General features: G+C 37.2%; 1 protein-coding gene across 4 annotated transcripts in view; it reads right to left on the bottom strand.

Moving 5' to 3' along the window:
* prkd3 (protein kinase D3) overlaps window positions 1-19,840 on the bottom strand; it is an 80,074-nt gene that overhangs the window by 27,543 nt on the left and 32,691 nt on the right. For all 4 annotated transcript variants that reach the window (XM_066720988.1, XM_066721007.1, XM_066720998.1 and 1 more), the window contains exon 3: window positions 8,285-8,423. In XM_066720988.1, the coding sequence (XP_066577085.1) occupies window positions 8,285-8,423 (139 nt within the window). The remainder of the gene's footprint in view (window positions 1-8,284; window positions 8,424-19,840) is intronic.

The raw sequence follows: 19,840 nt of genomic DNA, 5'->3' as shown, positions 1-19,840 counted from the left end.
AGGAGCAACCGAATGGGAATGGGATCATAGGTATTGTAGATACACCGGCGTGTTATGTACAACACGTGGCTCGGTGTCTTGTGCGGAACTTGAAATAAAAATGGCCTCCGACATAGACAATCAAAGTATAGATTTAGCATGTTCTTCAATAACAAATACTAATGTCCATGGATTTCCATTTGCATCTTAGTATATCTTCTATATGAGCAGCTTATTAACTGGAATTTCAGCTGCTGACATGATGACACAAGGAAGTAGCCGCTGTGTTATGAAAGATCAATGTTGATCAATTAGTTAATTGCCAGTGAATGGAATACATCAGAACTTAATTTCATGTATCTTGGCAGATGGGATAAAACTTTACACTCCACGAAACAAATTATACAACACAAATACAGGTACACTAACTATTTTTTATTATACATGATTATCTATAATCTAAGTAAGCCAGTACTCCCTGTAGATCAGTGGCAATTGAGTAGACTATCCTGGTTAAATAATATAAATAAATAAATACATTATTATTAAATTCTGCTATAAGCCAGTCCAGCACTGAATTTTTCTATATGAATTCTTCTTCTGTCCAAGTTAATCTTTACCATCTTACAATATATCTGTTCAGCCACAGTGCCTTTACCTCAGGGCATATAACATTCATTTCATTTTTACTGTCCTTTTTTTCCAACTTTATTACATTTTCTGTTTTTTTCACTGTCTCTCTGATCATTTTCACAAATGGCAAAAATTACAGATTCCTAATACTGTATATACTGGGAATCTTAATTTCACAACTCAGTGCAAACCTTTTTTGACCATTATCTACACTTCATTGATGATGGACAGTAGGTAGCTTTGGTAACACACTGTTGACTAGGCATTGTCCTCAAGAGACACAGAGCCTTCTGGTTTACATTCCACTGGAGCTATCGGTTACTTAATTGAGTTAATTATTTACTTAAGTGGTTAAAAAAACTATTGTTTTCCAGGTCTGTCACCATTGATGATTTAAAGCTACCCACAGCATTAGTCTGTAGGGCTGTGGACTGCAGTAAACAATGTGTTTTGGATGACCAAGTGGGGAGAAAATATTTGTTGTCCAGTTCAAGGCAGTCTTTGCAAAACTGGTGACATTAATTTAATTAGGGAAAGAAATGTACTTAGGTCTTGTTACTCTTACATACCTGGAAAAACTATTTATCCAAAGAAAAACTGAGCAACAGACTTTTTCAAAGCAACCATTTTAACAAAGAAACTTGTTTCATGTTTCTGGAACATTCTGACTATTGGCAATCTGGCAGTATATCTGGAATTAACAACCTCAGCTCAAACTGACACACTAAAATACTCTCTGGCAGACTCTATCATAAGTCTTCAATTAAGGTACAGTGTCTAAGCTGCCATGAATTAAAAAAAAGTACTTATTCTACCAAAGAAAACACAATCTAAGGTCTCAAACAATGAGGCACACTTTCTCCGTTGTTTGGGAATAATCAGAACTGAAGTCTCTCTCTTCAAATGGATATATGTGCTGAATATAATAGATATTTTACAGAAAAGTTACTCTGCGTACTGCACTAGACTAGGAAAGCTACATTTTATACCATATTTACATTTGCAAGTTCAAACAGTTTAATCTATATTTTATTATACTGTCATTATCAAGCTTTATTGTAACTTAAGTAAAAAAAAAAATATATATATATATATATATATATATAAACTTGTCCAGTCCATTTTAAAAAGTACTGAATGTATTGTTTAACTGTACAAATCATTTTTATCTTAACAATAAGAAATTTTTATGAATATATGTTTAAAATGTGTAAAGGTTCAGACTTTTCCTGCCATAACACTATTCCAATTTCAAGATTTTCCACTGCCAATCTGAATGCATTGACAATAATGTGATATCTCCTCTGCACACAGAGAAAATTAAACTGGCAGATAACTCTCCCAACTCAGAGAAGCAGAAAAAGATACACTGTATTCTTAAAAAGCTTTGGTGTCAGCTGCAATATGAACACAAAAGAAAACAGTGAGCGAAGTCACTGAATGCTTCGTGTATTCTTTGGATGACCAAAATAAAACCACACAGGGTCAGCCAACACCAATTCTCGTTTATTTAAGAAGCAGTTGTAGCATATATAAATTGCCACCTATATAATGTTGTCTGCAACAATTGTGCTGTGTCAGTAGTTTCGTTCATTCTTGATTTACTCTGATGAATGGTTACCACACACTGGCCTCCACAGTCAGGGACTTCGAGCACAATGCCACAGGAGACAGGCGCATACCATGGGAAGACAAATCTGGGTCCTCCGCCGAGAATCCACCCTTCAACATTGAGGCCGCCACGGCACGTAAATGATTGGTTATGCATTTACGCTGCACTCATCCGCTTCAGTGTTAAGGCATTCCAGCCCATTGCAGACATTATACTGTCCTGGAAGCGCTGATTTATGACTCGCTGATGGGGAACTTTGAGTGAAAGACAATGTGAACATATACCACCTGCCAACAATAATGTGGATACCTCAGACTAGGCTGGAGACAAATCAGCTAGTAGACCATGGATGGTGAATTATGTTTACAGGCCTGCAGGAACATGTGATTTACACTCTCTCGGAGTTCCAGATGTATTAGGAGTCAAGGCGACACATTGCTCTCCCTCCGAATCCATTGTTTCTTGGAACATCTTTTCCAGATACAAGCTCTCCCATAAATATACATATATTTACTATCCCTTGAAGTAAAAGCATGACTACCATCCATTTGATCTCATTTCCAGATGGACTATCTATTCATCCAGCAGTTAGGAATAATTGAAAGTGGGAAGTTAAAAGAATTAAAAAACGTGAAACATTTTTTTATCTACGGCCATATTTGAAAAAATATTTTACTATTTGAGTGTATAAATTGTTTATAAAAAAAAAAAAAACTTCTAGTGTGCAGTAAGCAATATGAGAATTCTATATAATTTATTTTCTAAAACAGGTTATTTGGAAAGGCTAATAAATAGCATAAAATAAAAATCTCGAACAATTTTAAAGCAGCGCAAGGAACAACAAATAAAAGAAACATGAACTGACAAACCACTGATTAACACGCTAAGATTAAATATTTCATTGAGCTGCAATTTTTGACATGATCATGTTTTTCATCTCAAGTTCTTATTAGTACGTTTATATTGTTTCATGTATAACTTTATTCATCAGTGTTACAGCACCAATTAAATACTGAGTGACAAGCAGGAACCTTTGAAAACTGACTGATACTTATTTTGAATAAGGATCTTAAAAAAGAAAATCCTGTTTGAAGTGCAGTATCCAAAAAACAAAAACTGGGGGAAAAAATCTAAAACCTCTTTAAAACTAGCACATTTTAACATAACACAATCTTAACTAAAGATGCAGTGCTGTCTTAGATTAAAGGGCTCCTTGAGGTATTTTGAATGAGATAAACTGAAGTCCTTTAACAAGCACCAAAAGATCACATGTAACGTTTCTATATGTACGACTGAGTTTGTTACAGTTTTTTTTCTTTTTAATACTTGTAAGCACATAAAATGATCAAGGATTCCATGGCTTTCATAAAGCAGAAAAGAAAAGGCAGAGATTAGAAAAGGGACTGTAGCCCACTGTTTCCACAACCCAAATGAAATAAAATGATTACATCAAATATCGCATGACAAAATTAATTAATTCATGTGAAATAAACTTGTGTTCACATTAAACTGCTTTTAATGTTTTATATTTTCATATATCTGCCTATTTCAACACTTCATTATGTGCAAATCTGTTCAAATGAGGTCTCCTGACAAACATGGGCCCCAAAACAATCAACTCACAGGCACTTCAGTGAAAGCTATGCTCGCTGAAAAACTGCAGCGATCCATTACATTGTGTCAGAACAAACGTTTTACATCTCAAACAACTGGATAGATGTGGCCTTTCTCAAACATCCCTGAGGGTGAGGATCAGTTATGTAACAACCAACAGATGAAAGTCAGCCAGCAGTGGCCTATGCAACTCCAAGCTTATGCTGACTGTGTTGGACCATACTGTGCAATCACTTAAAAATAAAAATCATGGTTTTGCGCAGACATCCCAGAAAGTGCTCTAAAAAAATCTCAAAAAAGTCGCCTCAGGATACTAACTCTCTCGTTTCTCATCTGCTTTTCCCTGCTGAGGGTCTAACTAACTAACAAAATGCTGTGAAATCCTGAGATTGACAGAAGAAGTCAAAAAGTTTGTGACTTAAGAAAGCAGTGCTGTGACACAAGACTCCTTATCCATCTGCCTGAAAAACACACACAGGCTTGCACAGCGCACAAACAAAAAGCAACAGCAAGAAAGAAATGTTTTTTATTCACACCAGTTGCAAAAGAGCACAAACACACACAGCGGATATATCTTGCATTATTCCGCTCGTTTGAAGATCTCTGCACCAAAAACAGATACAGTGACAGGGGTAAGGAAGTGGGCTGACCTGGTATGGTCTTTGCGTTCAGGAAGTTATTCGTCTCAAACGTAAAAGACAGAAAAAAATAAATAAAAACATTCAGCCTCTAACCGTTTGGGTGCTGGTTGAGAGTCAAACACCTGTCGCTTTCGAGAGGCAACCACAGCAGACACTCGCGGAAATGACATAATACGCGCCAATGGATAATGTGCGATCTTGTTATTCCAGTGAAAAACAATCACATACTTTTACATGAGATAAACACATATGTAAGTCAATTTATTGTTTATCGATAGTCTTGGAAACCTTGAATGTCACTTGCCAAAAAGCAAAGCATTTGCCAAATAAATTAGGAAATAAATCATAAAAATTGTGCTTCCACTCTGGCTACAGGACAACTGTCTCACATCAAGAAGACTGACATACTTCAGAAGTCATAAACCCATTTCACAATGTAACAAAACTGGCATTCGAAAATGTTAATTTCATGCCGTCTTCCAGTCCTAACAGATATGATTAAGGTTTTCTGTCTTGTTGAAAATGCAGTTCCTTATCTCAAGTACCAACTGTAACATTCTAGTGACAGAAAAAAAGCAATTAATGTAACCCTAAAGAACGTTAGATATAATATTCAAAATAAAACGGTTCAATGTAGAGTATTTCAAACTTGCTCCATTTCCATAACTAAATAACTGCTCTTGTGCAAGCAAAGCAACATGGGGCAAGTAAACAAAAAAGGAAACTTCTGATTGATTTTGTTGAAGAAAAAATGGCTATAAAAAGTCTATAAATATCTGATCAGTTTGTAACCTTCTTTAATATGAGGTCTCTGATCAATTTGGTCAATGTGATTGTTGTATCTTCTGAAATTAAGGAACAATGAGGAGAACTGCCACAGAGAGAACTGTTTGTGAGAAACATAAGTAGAACCACCCAAAAGTAAATGTCACTCACAGTGTTTTCTCAAAGCGGAGTTTTCAAAATGTTGAGAAATAGTGACAGACTAGGCATAACTTCTCTCCTCAAAAAGGGAAGGCAATAAAGCAATAAAGAAACAATCCAATATACTGCCTGTATATGTAAATAAAAATATGAAACTTTTTAAATGTGGTGCAAGTACAAACAATTTAGAAAAACACTAAGGCAGATTTTTGTATTCAGTTTTGGACTGTGAAAGCAAGCCTCTTAATTTTATAGTCAGAATTCTTCTCAGACCATATATGGAATGCAGAAGGTGTTACAGCAGACATGCAATTTGTTCTAAAAATGACTTTCCTATAATCTGAAATGTATACTTAATGACCTTAAAAAATGCCTGATACATTAAATTCAAATCTTCCTTGAGGAGTTGCCCTGGTATCATTTTCAGACTATATTTTAAACGTCGGACAGCTCTGCATAGAAGTACACCCTTTCATGACCCAAGCGCACCTTTAGTCTGTAGGGAAGATACAATTTGCACACAATTTTTGTGCTACAAAGTTGACCTACATGCATTGTTTCGCAGACAGAAAGTTGCTCTGTGTTTCTCTCAAATCTAAGGACTTACTCTTTGATCAAATAGATCACCAATCATGTTAACAATTAGGGCTGCAACACAGATTACCTGTCTACTACTTGTTGCCAATAGAAAGAGTGGACTAGTTTCAGCTAGTTGATAGACAACTTATTTTAATAAATATTTCTATTAAACTTCAGCTGCTGATTTTCATCTATTCTTTTCATGTAACACTCAGTGTATTACCACCTTTAACTTTAATGTGTGAGACACACAGACAAGCTCCAGAGAATTTAGTATTTGTGATTATCACCATCCTTTCACCTAATTTTCAGATTTTAAACACAGATTTTGGCACTTGTTTGACTTTGTACACAAGGTGAGACGAATTCTAAACATTTAGGGTGTGGAGTACAGATCTGTTTAAAATATGAGACCATCTTGGAGCAAGTTTCTGGAAGGTACTTTGTTGTCTACATTCAAATGTGCCAAGGTTAAGCATTTTGACGTTCCGTTTGAACATTATGTACCGCTCATATACAAATAAGTTCGTCTTGTCAGCTTTCAGTGTCAACACATCATATTTATAAGGGTTGAGAATATAAGGTAACTAATCTAATGCTTTCCTTATTAGAATCAGGATTCATTTTTCATATGAGCAGTGAATAACAGCAAATACAAGGAAATAAACACAAGTTGCACAACTATTGCTGATTCTGCAAGTCACCTACCCTTTCATATAACCAATTTATTCAGCCCTAGTAACTATGAAAATAAAATAAAAATTGATATGTTTGTTTTTAATCTTGAAAAACAGAAAACACCAAAGAAATCTGCAGTTTCTAGATGTGCATTAAGAATAGGTCTCATGACTACAGCCCAGCCCACAAGTGCCAACCGAGAGGCCTTCAAGAACAAGTAAGTAATATAGAAAAGGAAAGTATTTCTATCACCTTAGCATGAAATTAGACACCAAGGATAGCAAATGTTAGCAGGCAAGTAGCACATTTGAACAGGCTAGTTTACAGTCAATCAACCCTGTGCACAACCTCATGCTGGAAGCCTGGATTACATAGATTCGGCGCTACTTTGAATGATATACAGGCATATCCATAGGATCCCCTCAGGATCACAGAATAATATCTATATGAAGAAAACAAAGTACACACAGCTCCTTCCCTGGCCAATTAAAGCCGCATTGATCACCCAGTGGAACCAACATTGACAAACAAGATTCGGCAGCTTTAGAAAGAAGGATGTAAATGGATATGGTCTTACCACAAAGCAAGTGTGGGAAAAGTTATTTGGCTGGGTGCATGGAACGTCCTGTTTCAGAGCTAGAACTGCAGCACAGGCCTGGAACTGTGTCAGAGGGATTTAATTCACTTGCAGACCAAGCTTTCCGTGCACCAGTTAAAAGTCCTATTTGAACGAACTTCACCCACTGCCTGAGTCCAGATTCGAAATGCATCACCACAATAGATCTCAGATAGGAAAGAGTTCATATGCACAACTCCAGAGCACCCCAGAGCTCCGTCAATGCCAATCAATTACTTTTTAAGCAGCGTCCCGAATCCTGTAAAAACAACATCCTTCTAGCGGTGAAAGAAAAAGTGAAAGTTTAGAACTGACTGCTTGCCAACAGAAGGTGCTAAGCTTATGCACAGATTAGTATAATCACCTGACGTGAACCAATTGGTTAATTACACCAAATGGTTCATTAACAACAGCATGTGTCAAGATTATGATCAAAAAGCCATTGGGAACCGTGCGGAGATTAGGAAGCCTCCATCAAGCTGGAACAGAAAGCAGTACCCACTCTACGCCAGATCAACAAAACTCACTAGCTTTGCCAACTGTGTGAACGGAACTTGAGTAGCATCATAATCAAAATTAAATGTGGGCAAAACAATTAGTACCCTATTGGAACAGGAAGTTCATTGCAAGGTGGCACAGTGTCGGGCAGCGAAACCTTTAAAAGTGGTAAGAAATTAAATGCATCTGTTTTCGTTCATCTCCGAATGAGCTTGGCCATGTTAATGCACAAGACAGTAGAGGAATACAGGAAGGTGAATTGCAGAGCAGACTCTTTAAATGAAAAATACAAAGAAGCTTTCGTGTCAAAGCGCAGGTACAGCGGGTGACCTCTGAAGAGCAGGGACTATGGCTGTGCGCGCTCCTCTCTGTTACTAATCCCCAGCCAAGATAAGCAACTTTAACTTCCTGGACTGTGAGGAGGTTTAGGGCGCAAAAACAAAGGAAACTCGGCTCAATGCTGTCCTCTGTTGCACCGGAGAGGACCTGTCCGGCCACTGCTGTACTCACCAGAGAGAACCACTTCGATCAGATCTCCCTCGTGGATATCCTCCACTGACGTCAGCCGCTGCAGGATGTTTTCCGAGTTCAGGTCATGGCGAAAGAGTAAGATTTTGTCGTACATGCCAAAGAAGCCGCACTCTGGGAACTGAAAGAAAGAACGTAAGAAATGAGCATTCAATCAATGTGTGATTGAATCTGGTTTTAGCATGAAAAGTCACAACTATAGTTCAAGACCACGATCTTATCTGAATTCTGCAGAACCTACTAATATTACATGTTAAATTAAAGAAACCTAGCTTGGTTACTGTAGACAGTTTAGTTCCAACAAGGAAAAATACAGTAAAAGATCATTTGTTCAAACTTTAACAGACTAATCTTACATTCACTATTCAAGACAAAATAAGTACTGTTTTTATTAACAATATACAATACAATATAATTAATTTCTTCAATAAAACGTTTAAATAATGCTTTGTTAAATCAACATTAGCAACATGTGCGCTCTGTTACTGAGAGGCATTGTTTATACGATACAGATGGTTTCAGCAGACACTAAAAAAGCTCAGTACTGTATTGTTTTACCATAAGCAGTTTCCTCAACTTCCAACATTCGGATCAAACACAATCTAACCCAACTGAAGCCGTGCAGACAACAGCAAGAAACTCTTAATTTGGAAAAACACATGCTTCAGTAAAACACCAGCCCACTGCATGGCTGGTCAAAACAACAGCTTGGTTAGAAGAGATCAGCACGGTTTCACTGCTTTACACTTTGCACATCAATACCAAAGAAGGATCGAGGGCTATATATACAAAACCATAATTTAGGATTGCCATCTCCACAGAGACTACAGTAGACTGGTTTTAATTTCGCAAATAGAAAGGTTCACAGCATTTCAGTGACAGTGATCTGCACATTCCCCAGCACACGATGCTACCCTGAAACCAAATCTCGGCAGATGGAGCGCCAAGCAAGGTGCCCAGAAGTCACCAGAACAGCCCAACATTATAGATGCGAGCAGAATGTTCTCAGAGCAGTTTCACAACCAACACAGGTCATGACATCTTAGCACAAGTCACCAGCAGGGATTTGATGGTTTCCTTCATTTTCATGTAACATAGCTGGCAAACAAAGAGGTACAGAAGGACACTTAAGGCCTTGGGTAGAAAAAAAAAAAAAAAAAAAACACACTTCTACAATTTGGCTGTGATGCGGTCTACCATTCCATAGACTGTAATAACAGCAAACCCCCATAGGCTGTTATGCTGTCTACTGTTACATACTAGAAGGTACTATATAATTTCTTGGCTTATAATTTGTGTTTTCTGGTGGCATTACAGTACTTATTACAGTCATTTTACTTAGTACTACTACATGAGATCAGTTACTTGTTACTACCCTGAATAATTACTGGAAAAGTAATACAGTTATAAGCATTGTTTCAATTTTTAAAGGGAATTGATTTATCATTCCTTCCCAACATTCAAAGCCATCCTGATGCCACACACCCATCCTATGCAATGAACTTCATAAATAAACCTCCACAACAAAACAAATTAAAATGTATTAGTCGTTATGCAGGATGATAATAAAAAGGAATAATAACTTACAATTGTGTTATTTTGTTATAATTCTTCTTTTGATAATTGTAAGAATACATACAACTTGACGGTCATTTAATGAAAATAGAAAGTATTAAAGAACATCATAAAACAGGTGAGGGAAAAGGACCCTGTACTGTACAATTTGACTATACTCAATCAACAGTGCATCATTTAATATTGCAAACATTCACCTCTTGAATCACATTTTATAGTGTTTCATTTCAAGCAGTCTCATTACGAAGAAGTGGTATTAATTAAAAACATCAGCACATTGTTTATGAAATGTGAGCCCATGCAGGAAATAAATAAATAAATAAATAAATAAAATAAATGCTGACAGAGCATCTGAATAATTATTTCCTTTGTGCTGAGATTACCAAAGCTAAAAAACATGCAGCGCACAACAGGCTGAAGACAACTGGATGTGTGTGGAATGATAATTAGAATTGAATATTATCTGCAGCGAGAGGGCTACACAACATCTGTTTTATTGAACATCATTACAGTGACTCACTCTGTTAACTCTTTACTGAGGTTCACATCAACAGGAAAATTTGTGTTGGAAGGAGCCCCAAAACATCTAGGCCTATATTCAGCCAAAACTTTCACTACAAGTTCATAAAATACACAGGAAACGTGTCACTTTCTTTGAACTTCAGGTTCATTCTGTTTTTGTTTGTTTGCTTGTGTTTTTGTTTTGTTTTTTGGTATACTTTTACCAGTTCAAATATACTACAACACATATTTGTTTTCATACACAACACATGCACTATTTAAATAATTTTCAAGGCATGGAAAAGTATGGCTGGGATTAAATCAACACTTTGAGACCCCTGCTAATGGAAAACTACAACCCTGTACTCAGTTGTGTCTTTATTTTTGTAAGATGCTTCTTGTTCTACTCCAATGCAGTACAGGTCTGTAATTTGCTATTGGCAGGGGGGTCAAATATTGTATTTAATCCAGCCCTAATCTTTCCATATCCTGATTACAAGCCATTTGTCTGGTTCTGTACTTACAGAATAATTATCCTACATATGATTTTTGTAAAGTATGGGCATTCCTATTCATATTTGAAATGTCATTTTTAAATAAATGTGGTCCTTTGTTGAAAGTTCATATTTTCAGACTAGGTTACAACTTAAACGTGAAAGATAAATATTGTCTGTTGGAATCGTCTCTTGGGCCACTGGAAGCATGCACAAATTAAGAATCCTCTGCTTTAACCTCCTAATTTCAAGGACTAATAATATCTGATGTGCAACAATTAAAACAGAATCCCAAACCTATGATTTCACTGGGAAGGTTGCAACCTGTACGTTCTGAGCTGCTCTCCTCAAAAAATAACAGCATATGGTTGCAAACGTTGTTAGTTTTGCAACTAAATAAAAGGATACAATTGCACTTTCAAAAGCCACTTGAAATTATACAGACTGCTTGCTAATCAGTCTTAAATGTAAGTAATTGCCATAGCAGCAAATGCTGGAGAAAAGACGGTAAACATCCTGCTAGCGAAGTTGAGAGCGAAAGAAAAAAACAAAAAACAGCCTATAGTGCGGTCAGGATGTGACCAGTGCTGATACTGACTCATTTCCTATTACGAAGGAACTTCAGGGCTTCCCCAACACAGCACTCCAAGATGGTAACAAACATTCACTGACCCTCGCTGGGTCATTTCACACATGAACGGTGCTTCAACAGCTGTCCAAACCCCGGCTGTTCAACCAGCAGCTATGGGAGGAGCAAAATCACGTTCTGTACCTAGAGATGATCTCGAGATCTCAAACATTAAAATGTTGAAAACAAAATAAACCACACAAGCAGCTGGTTAGCAGGAATGAAACAAAACAGTAGTAGTCAGAAGTATTCACACCCTTACATACATTTTCTGAGATGCTTGACCACTGATTAAGCTTAGAGAAAAGGTCAAGGGAACCTGGCTGAGTTCAGACAGCGTGTGTGTAAACGTTGGGCTGCAGCTCCACAGAGATCAGTGGTGTAGCAGAGCAGTCAAATGTTTACATACCCCTTGCCTTCACATGAATAGCTGGAATAATGAGTTTGCTCTGGGCTGAATGAGTGTTCAACTGATTCTGAAAAGATTTTGAAATGTAATTTAATTATCAATATTTCTTAAGCTCGATTAATTACACTGTTTCATATGAAGGGTGAAAATATACATTTCCTTCACTCAAGCACAAACACACAAATCACACACTGGCAGGCCAAAAATAAAAGGTGGATGTGGAATGTAATATCAGTTATTTTGTACAAGGGTTGGGTATGTTCTTCTATGCACTTCTGTGATCAGTACCAATGTGCAGTATTTTTCTTGGCCCGATACCTGTGGAGGATATCTGCTGGAGTTTGAAACTATACCATATAAGGTACTACTGCCAAACACAGAGGCAACAAGCATCGAAGTCAAGTGCTCTGAAAGAACAAGGACGTTCTGTTTGTTTGCGTTATATTTAATCACCTGTAATTTATAGGGACCTCCCCTCATTATGGTAATGTGCAAGAATTTGGTGCAAAAAGGCCCTGTGGAAAGTTATTGTTGCCATATCCTGAATGGTATTAATGTTTATTTGCAACTGATGCTGAAAAAAAAAAACATTAGCTGTGCATTAGCAGCTTAGTTGATAATGTTATAAAGCGTGTATTTAAAAGAATCCTGTAAATGTTATTTTAACCAAGTCCTTTGAGGAATTTCATGTAGTTTGTAGAGTGTCACAATCAACAGATACAGAAATATATTGCCATCTGTTGACCAAAAGTATAGTCTGAGGTTTAACTGAATACTCCTATTACGTGGGTACAATCCATTTCAGCTCACTAATTATGTATGTGTGTATGTATTGTGACACCATGGGGGGGTGACCACAGTGCTTGGCTCTTTATGTACACGGCACAAAAGCAGAGATGTGGTGCAAGGAAGTGAATTGATTATTTACAGGTGCTGTTGGTGAACACAATAACTCACCCTTGGACTGGCTACCTACTTACAACTCACCCCTCCTCCCCACTCACAAACGACAACTAAAAGATCACCTACCAAATTCACCCTGGGAGAGAATGAGATTTTCAGGAAGCCGTTCAGTGGAGTCAATCAGGAAACCAAGAAGTGTCAGTTAGTGCCCCAAGCCCAGGCTAGTTTTGTTCTGGCATTTTGACCCTGCATAAAGGCAGTTTTCGTCTTCTTTCATCTTTAAACACACATCCTGAGATACTATGTCCAGGCTTCCAAAGATACATGCCATCTCAAAATAATATGCAATTCAATCAGATTTATCCCTTTTTATATGTTACCCATAAAGGACACATTTCAATACAATGACTTACCAGATGAGGAAGACTAAAGATACTAAAGGAACTATTCCAATGTGTCATGACATCACAAACTGCAAAAAGAGCACAATCAGTGTATTGTAATTTTGTTATGATAAATATTGGCAATTACAAGCCTTTGATCCAGAAAATGGGGATTTGTATGAGAAATACATATGGCCTGTGAGAGTCAGGAGGCTGGGCTGCAGGGTGTGATGAAATTTAAAGCGCTCCAGCTGAGGTATGCGCATTGGCATGTTTAATTCATCGTTCAAAACTGGACTTTGCATGGTCAAAAAGTACAGGATCACAAGAGGACCTAAATCCCTTAAGACAGCGGATACATTAGTAATCATATTTAAAGTTTTTGAAAAGTGGTGTTAAAATCTGCTTAAGTGCAACAAGCAATTGTAGGTTGTGAACCGTATAACAAACATCATACATTTTGTACGACTAATAAATAAGTATGCCGCCATTTAGAACTTGTATGTAACATGAATGGCCTATCAATATAGCCAAGCTCAGGTGAGGATGAAGCCTCTGTTGCATTAAAAATCAGTTCCTTTCAATTTGACAGAGATGTACATTAATTTTAATGAATGCTTTATAGTTTTGACAATAGAAATGTTCAAGAATCCTTTTAAGTAACTATTATAATGCAGCTCATATGATACAGTGAAAAGGGGTCTTTTACATCCATCTAGAAGAGGAAATTATCATTTCAGATTGCCAGGAAAAATGCAGCATTTTTTTGTGGAGCACAGCAAAACTTTACTTCATCTTAACCTTTCTTCATTATCCTCACTGTTTTCCAAGACCTTTGAAAAATCGCCAAACTAAAACTCTTTTCGTGATTTATTACGTGAATATTAAAAGGTGACCGTTAAAACCTGACAAAATGGGAAAAAGGAATCAATTTCAGTGTCAACATAACATCCATCCTGTTGAGTTTGATCAAAGAAACGCTAGTGTAAGTGTTTGATGTGTTTGTCGCCGTTTGCCAACTCGTAGAGCTGGAAAGCCCATCATGCACAGCTGTTTTCCCAGAGGCCCTGTGTACAATACGTAGCAAACAATATGAGCAATAACACCAGGACAAACTATGCCCTCGGGCACAAAAACTGGCAATGTAAAAGTGGATTTTAATTGCCGTTTCTGCTAATGATTGCACCTGCACTTTCACAATACCTCTCCTGTATGGAAATGCCATGTCTGTGGCCTGACACCGGGCAAGGGCAGAGCAGTGAGAAAAGCTCAGCAAACATCTGCAAGTGAGAGGAAGAACACAAAGCACGGTTCAAATTTATACTGTACTGGAAGTTAGCAAAACACAGAGCATAAACCGTGTTGTTGTAGTATTTTGTGGTGCTGTCCTAATCCTCACACAGGATGTAAAATGGCTTGAGCGTTGTTTGGACAGCATCAAATATACTAGACTGCAGCCTACTTACTAACAGAGAATTCGTATGATGAAGTGCTGAAAAATGGGTGTAGTGGGATTCTTGTTTGGAAGGGAGAGGTCAAGGATCGCCCACACATAGGTGCAGTCCCGCTGTGTCACTATAACAGCATTCATATGTTGCCAGTCCAACGGGTAGCTCCAAAAATAAGCAGGTGCACTTTCAAAACCGGGATGTCGATTTACTAACGCCAAATTCCTGTGCTGGAGGAAAGGGTGGCTGGAGTCTCAGTTTTATCAAAAGCCCTAACAAAGTAGTCTTTTAAGACAGACACTTTGAAGTCCCTCCAAATTCTAATTCTGACACAACATTTGAGCAATTATCTTTTCACCTCATTTGGATTTCCTAAACTGTTTAAGATTTTTTGAGTGCCTAGGCAATATTCGTTTTGCTTTTCTCTTTCCATAACCAAAAGACCACAAAGCAGAGAGTAAGAAAATGCCCTCACGGATGTAAACATCATTAAGCCCCTTTATGAAAGCTTCCTTTATCCCTAATGTAAAAGAAATATGAAAGGCTCAGTCTGTTTTGAGCTTGTATAACTTTATCAAAACAGCTTGGCTATATCTCTAATCTCTGCAGCTCGCATGCCATTATCCATAGCAGATGAATAACCATATCTTTACCGGGTAAGTAATGCATTCTGGCCCAGTAGGCATGGCTGCTGCACTGGGAACATTCAAGGCACTACACGCTGCAGGGGGAAACACAGCAACAATAACTGCACTGTTAGTGGTGTCCTTAACTTCATGTTAGTTAGATAAGCAAAAAAACATGTTGAGAACATCAAGTTTGAAGAAAGAGATAACATTCCAGACAAGCAAAAAGGCTCTCAGTTATTGTGCTCCTTAAGAAGAGTGTTATTCAAAGCAGGAAAACGCAGAACAATACTTGCTAATCTTTCAGTAGCTTCCAGCAGAACCAGCTCTCTGGGTTTTGACTATCAGAACAGAAGGAGCATCTCTCACCAAAAAGTCAACGCTTTTTTAATGTGTCTGGTAACATGCAAACCATTTGTTGTCTCTAACAGCTTATGATGTAACTCTCATTTCTGTTCTTTGGCATTGTTTCTGATTGTTTAAAAAAAAAAAAATGAAAACAAGAAGTAATTTAAAATACAAAAGAAAAGGGGAAGAAAAAGGAGAAAAACAAAGAAAGGCACAAAACAAAAGAGGAAAAGTAACAGCTGTGGACAGATTGTGGCTAAAAATTAAATCATTCGAACAGTGAAGAGACTCTGAAAGCAACATGAAAAGCAACAGCCAATGTATTTGCAGATTCGTCCGCAGTGCTGTGCATTTTTCTCCCGCCTGTCTGAGAATGTGAGCGACACCCTGGCGGGGTGGACAGAGCAGGGTGGAGTGGCCTGTTTCCATTAAAATGTTGTATATCGTCAGAGCACAAAGGCCTGACGGAGCAAAATTCACCCAGTAGGAAAGAAATGAAATACAGTGACCCAAAACACCAATGATTTGTTCCAAATAAAGGAATGTACTGTAAATATAGGTATGCAGGCCCTGTTTAATGTGCACAAGTCACAACCCTCCTCTAAAGCAGGATACAGCTCAGACGTGACCAAAAAGATTTACATCTATAACGGGACACTTCCAGCATAGGCAATTGGACCCCAGCGCCTAATCTGTGAAACTTTCTTCTCTTTTCTTAGATTGTTTTGTGTTGTTTTTATTGATTCACTTCCCATAAGGTCTTTGTGTTTGAACTGCAGTACAACTGCTCTGCAGTGAACTCCCAAAATAAAACATTTTTATAATTGTTTTGTTGGATTAAATAACAACAACAACAATCTAAATCAGCATTCAGCCTAGAAATAAGCACATCTGAAATCAAAGTGGCTGTAAAAGTAATTGGCTTGATTAGTTGTTGAACAGTTGGACAGTTGCAGTCTAATACCTCATTTCCACTGGAAGGAGTAAGGTTAAAAGCCGTTGCACAATGGATCTGATACGCCATTATATCGCACACAAACTATACCTCACTATAAAGACACAAAGTAGAATGCATGGTTCAGTATTAAACTATTTATTGACATCTTTGTAATTAACTTAGGTCACTTTTGTGTTATCTGTGCTTAACCAGACTTTCTAGAATTCTAGCTAAATCAAAAGGTACAATTCATACCCAACTCCATTGATTGACATATATTGCCATTCTCGATGTCTGTGTAGTCTTTATTTGCTTTGTTGCAGTTATTTCATTATTCAATTATCATCATTCAGTTATTATTTATTACAATTCATCATGGTTAGACACACAGAATATAAGTTTTTCCATCAATCCACATCTTCCTGTTGCTTTTTATTAATGTAATTTTTAACGCACGTAATCACACGAATCAAACTCAATACCAAAATTGATGCATCACCGTCATACAACAATTACAGACAGTGTGCAAGCTGAGATAGGGATGTGCACACATAAATAAAACTAAAATAATTTGAAATTAAATTAGTAAGTAAGTCATAATAGTATTTTGTTAGATAACAGATTAACACTGATGGGGTCATGCAATAGATGTCTGATTAATTGCTCCCCACACAAGCAAAATATGTGTAGTGTACTGCACTTTACCACTTAACTAAAATGGAATAAAATCATTCAATACAGTTCTTCCACATCATATTTCAACTGGATACAGTAACTGATAGTATTAACAAGACTGTAATCCCAGCAGTTGATTAGAATGACCATTTCTACTCTAAAGAGTTACACGAAAGTAGTAATGAATCATAATTTGGCATACAACCAAACTGGCATTATCTTTTTTAAGATTATCATTATTTACTGTCTGAGCAGCAAGTTTTCTGTGGCAGTGTGGTTTATTCTCAGTATAAAATCAACATGTTAATTCCACGTGTATAAGAACCAAAATGTGGCTAGAATCAGCATTTTGCTTTTCTCTCATTGTTTGGGGCATTAAACTGCAATACCCATTACTCGCTGCATCAAATCAACTTACAAGTTAAGATGTTTCTTGACAGAAAAATAAAACATTTCTACCAAGAAACCCACTATATACATTTTCCTGACAATCTATACATCTATGTGAGTACTTGTGAGTGTGAAAACCATTTGGATGCCATCAAATTTGGAAATGTATCACTTCTGTTACATTTAAATATTGATTATATAATTCTAATTGTGCTGATACCCACACTTCTTCCCTTTCAAATGCATCTCTTCATACTTCAAGTGTAATTCAAGCATGAAAATCCTTTATTGTCACAGACAAAGCATAATTTTTATGTGCATCTGCAGTAATGCGACCCACACTTTGTTCCTGTAAATCACAGGTTAATAGCACATGAAACAGGAAAAGACTTGAGACCTTCGATGAAAAGCATTTGACGAGTACTTGCAGTAACTGGAGAATGATGTACAACCACTATAGACTATGAAGGTAATGCGATAGGAAAGTGGCACCATGTCTTTCAGTTAAACTGTTTGCCTTACAGGATAAACATTTGGCAAAAAGGTTGAAACTGGTGCTATTTTGTCTCTGTGTGCAGGGTAGACTGAGAAAGATATGGCGAAAAACGTATTCTGGTGTTTTCTACTCATGTCCCACATCTACAATGCATTTTTTTTTTGTAGATAATAAAAGTAAAACTTCAGTAGAAAAACCTTGGCAGGACATCGAAGAGAATTAAAATAGGATCACAGAGAGAGTACAAAAAGAAATGCGACAGAATTAAAGTACCCAATCCTTGAAGAAAACATGGCACCAGAGTTTCAGGCTCCGTAGGAAAAAGAATTACAAAGAAAAAAGGAAGAGGAAAAAACCACCATCTCACTATTAAAGATTTATATTATTTGACTTACGTAATGCCATCTGGAAGATGTCCTTTCTTAATAGGACGTCATTCAGAGACTAACCCCTGTGTATATCGCTATTATATTACATAAATAAAATACAGACATATCCACTTTCCCTCAAGGAGATATAACCTGAAAGAATCACCTTCTACTGGCGCACAATATATATTTCCATTCAGCATGTTTATAATTCCACTGTCTGCCACATTTTACACAGAGGCCTGTTATTATTGCATTTGGTTTAACTACTTTGTTTCACCAAAACACTGCCCCTATTGGGAATTGACTGCAATGTACAGTAACTTCAGAGACACTGAGGGAGCTTTTCTTTTTTCCAGGATATCCAAATATGCTAAGAGTTTATTTGCCATGCTAAAGGATATCACAGCAGTAAATGTAAATGATACCGGTATTAAAGCGGCTATATCTTTCTAATGGACAAATTACTGCATTTTAGATTATCTTTATCTTGATTATGGGGAAACAGCATTCCATTCCAGCTCAACGTTCACCATTAATCACTTGACACAAAAACTGTGCAACATGATCCACACATACCAAAGACATAATACAAATCCGTCTCCAGGGATTCGTTTGTCAAGTTGGAACAGCAGAAAGGGGCTTTGTGATCCTAATCTTTGCTTAAACTGAATAAGCTGTCATTGATCTGGTAAATCCTGTTAGTCATATAAAAAAACGATCCTTCAGAAGTGAAGTTATACTTAAAGTTCATCAGAGTCCAAAGGATAATTAAAACACGTGGAAATCCTTTGCATTGTAGGCTGGTACACTTTCATTAAATGCAATGGATCTCAGGTACACAGTCCTGCAGGGTAGTTAAATCAGGCCTCAATTCTTAAAATCCTTTTTAAATCAACTATTAAATTTTAAATCAAATGATCTCAATGAGTGGTTATCCATCCAATTATTTTCACAGGCGCCAAGGAAACAAAGGGGGCGCTGTTGCAGGGCAAGTGAAGGAAACCCCGGTGGGCTTTAAGGCGTAGTCTGCTAATGACAGAACCCAGACTCCAGTTATTGATCTGTGATTAACACGGCCTGACCTGCACACTAAGCAATGCCCTGTGCCAACAGACCCAAAGGGGAACCCCAGGGAGCAGTCATTTTTACATGTTAATTCTGCATCAGTGCAAACTGAGCAAAGGGCATGGCGTGAATGGATGCCTTTCTGGTTTAAAATTCATTTTTGAACAGTGTTTATTATACAACTCATGGACATCTCCACACAATCCAATTATTCTAACAGGGTTGGCATTATCACAACAGCCGCTTTCCAGAGAGCATTAAAGTATGGAAACATTGGTTTAATTTACAT

The sequence above is a fragment of the Amia ocellicauda genome, chromosome 1, assembly GCF_036373705.1.
Source record: "Amia ocellicauda isolate fAmiCal2 chromosome 1, fAmiCal2.hap1, whole genome shotgun sequence".
In the NCBI taxonomy this organism is placed as follows: domain Eukaryota; kingdom Metazoa; phylum Chordata; class Actinopteri; order Amiiformes; family Amiidae; genus Amia; species Amia ocellicauda.
Note: the sequence above shows the minus strand (reverse complement) of the source record. Positions and strands in the feature narration are given on the sequence as shown.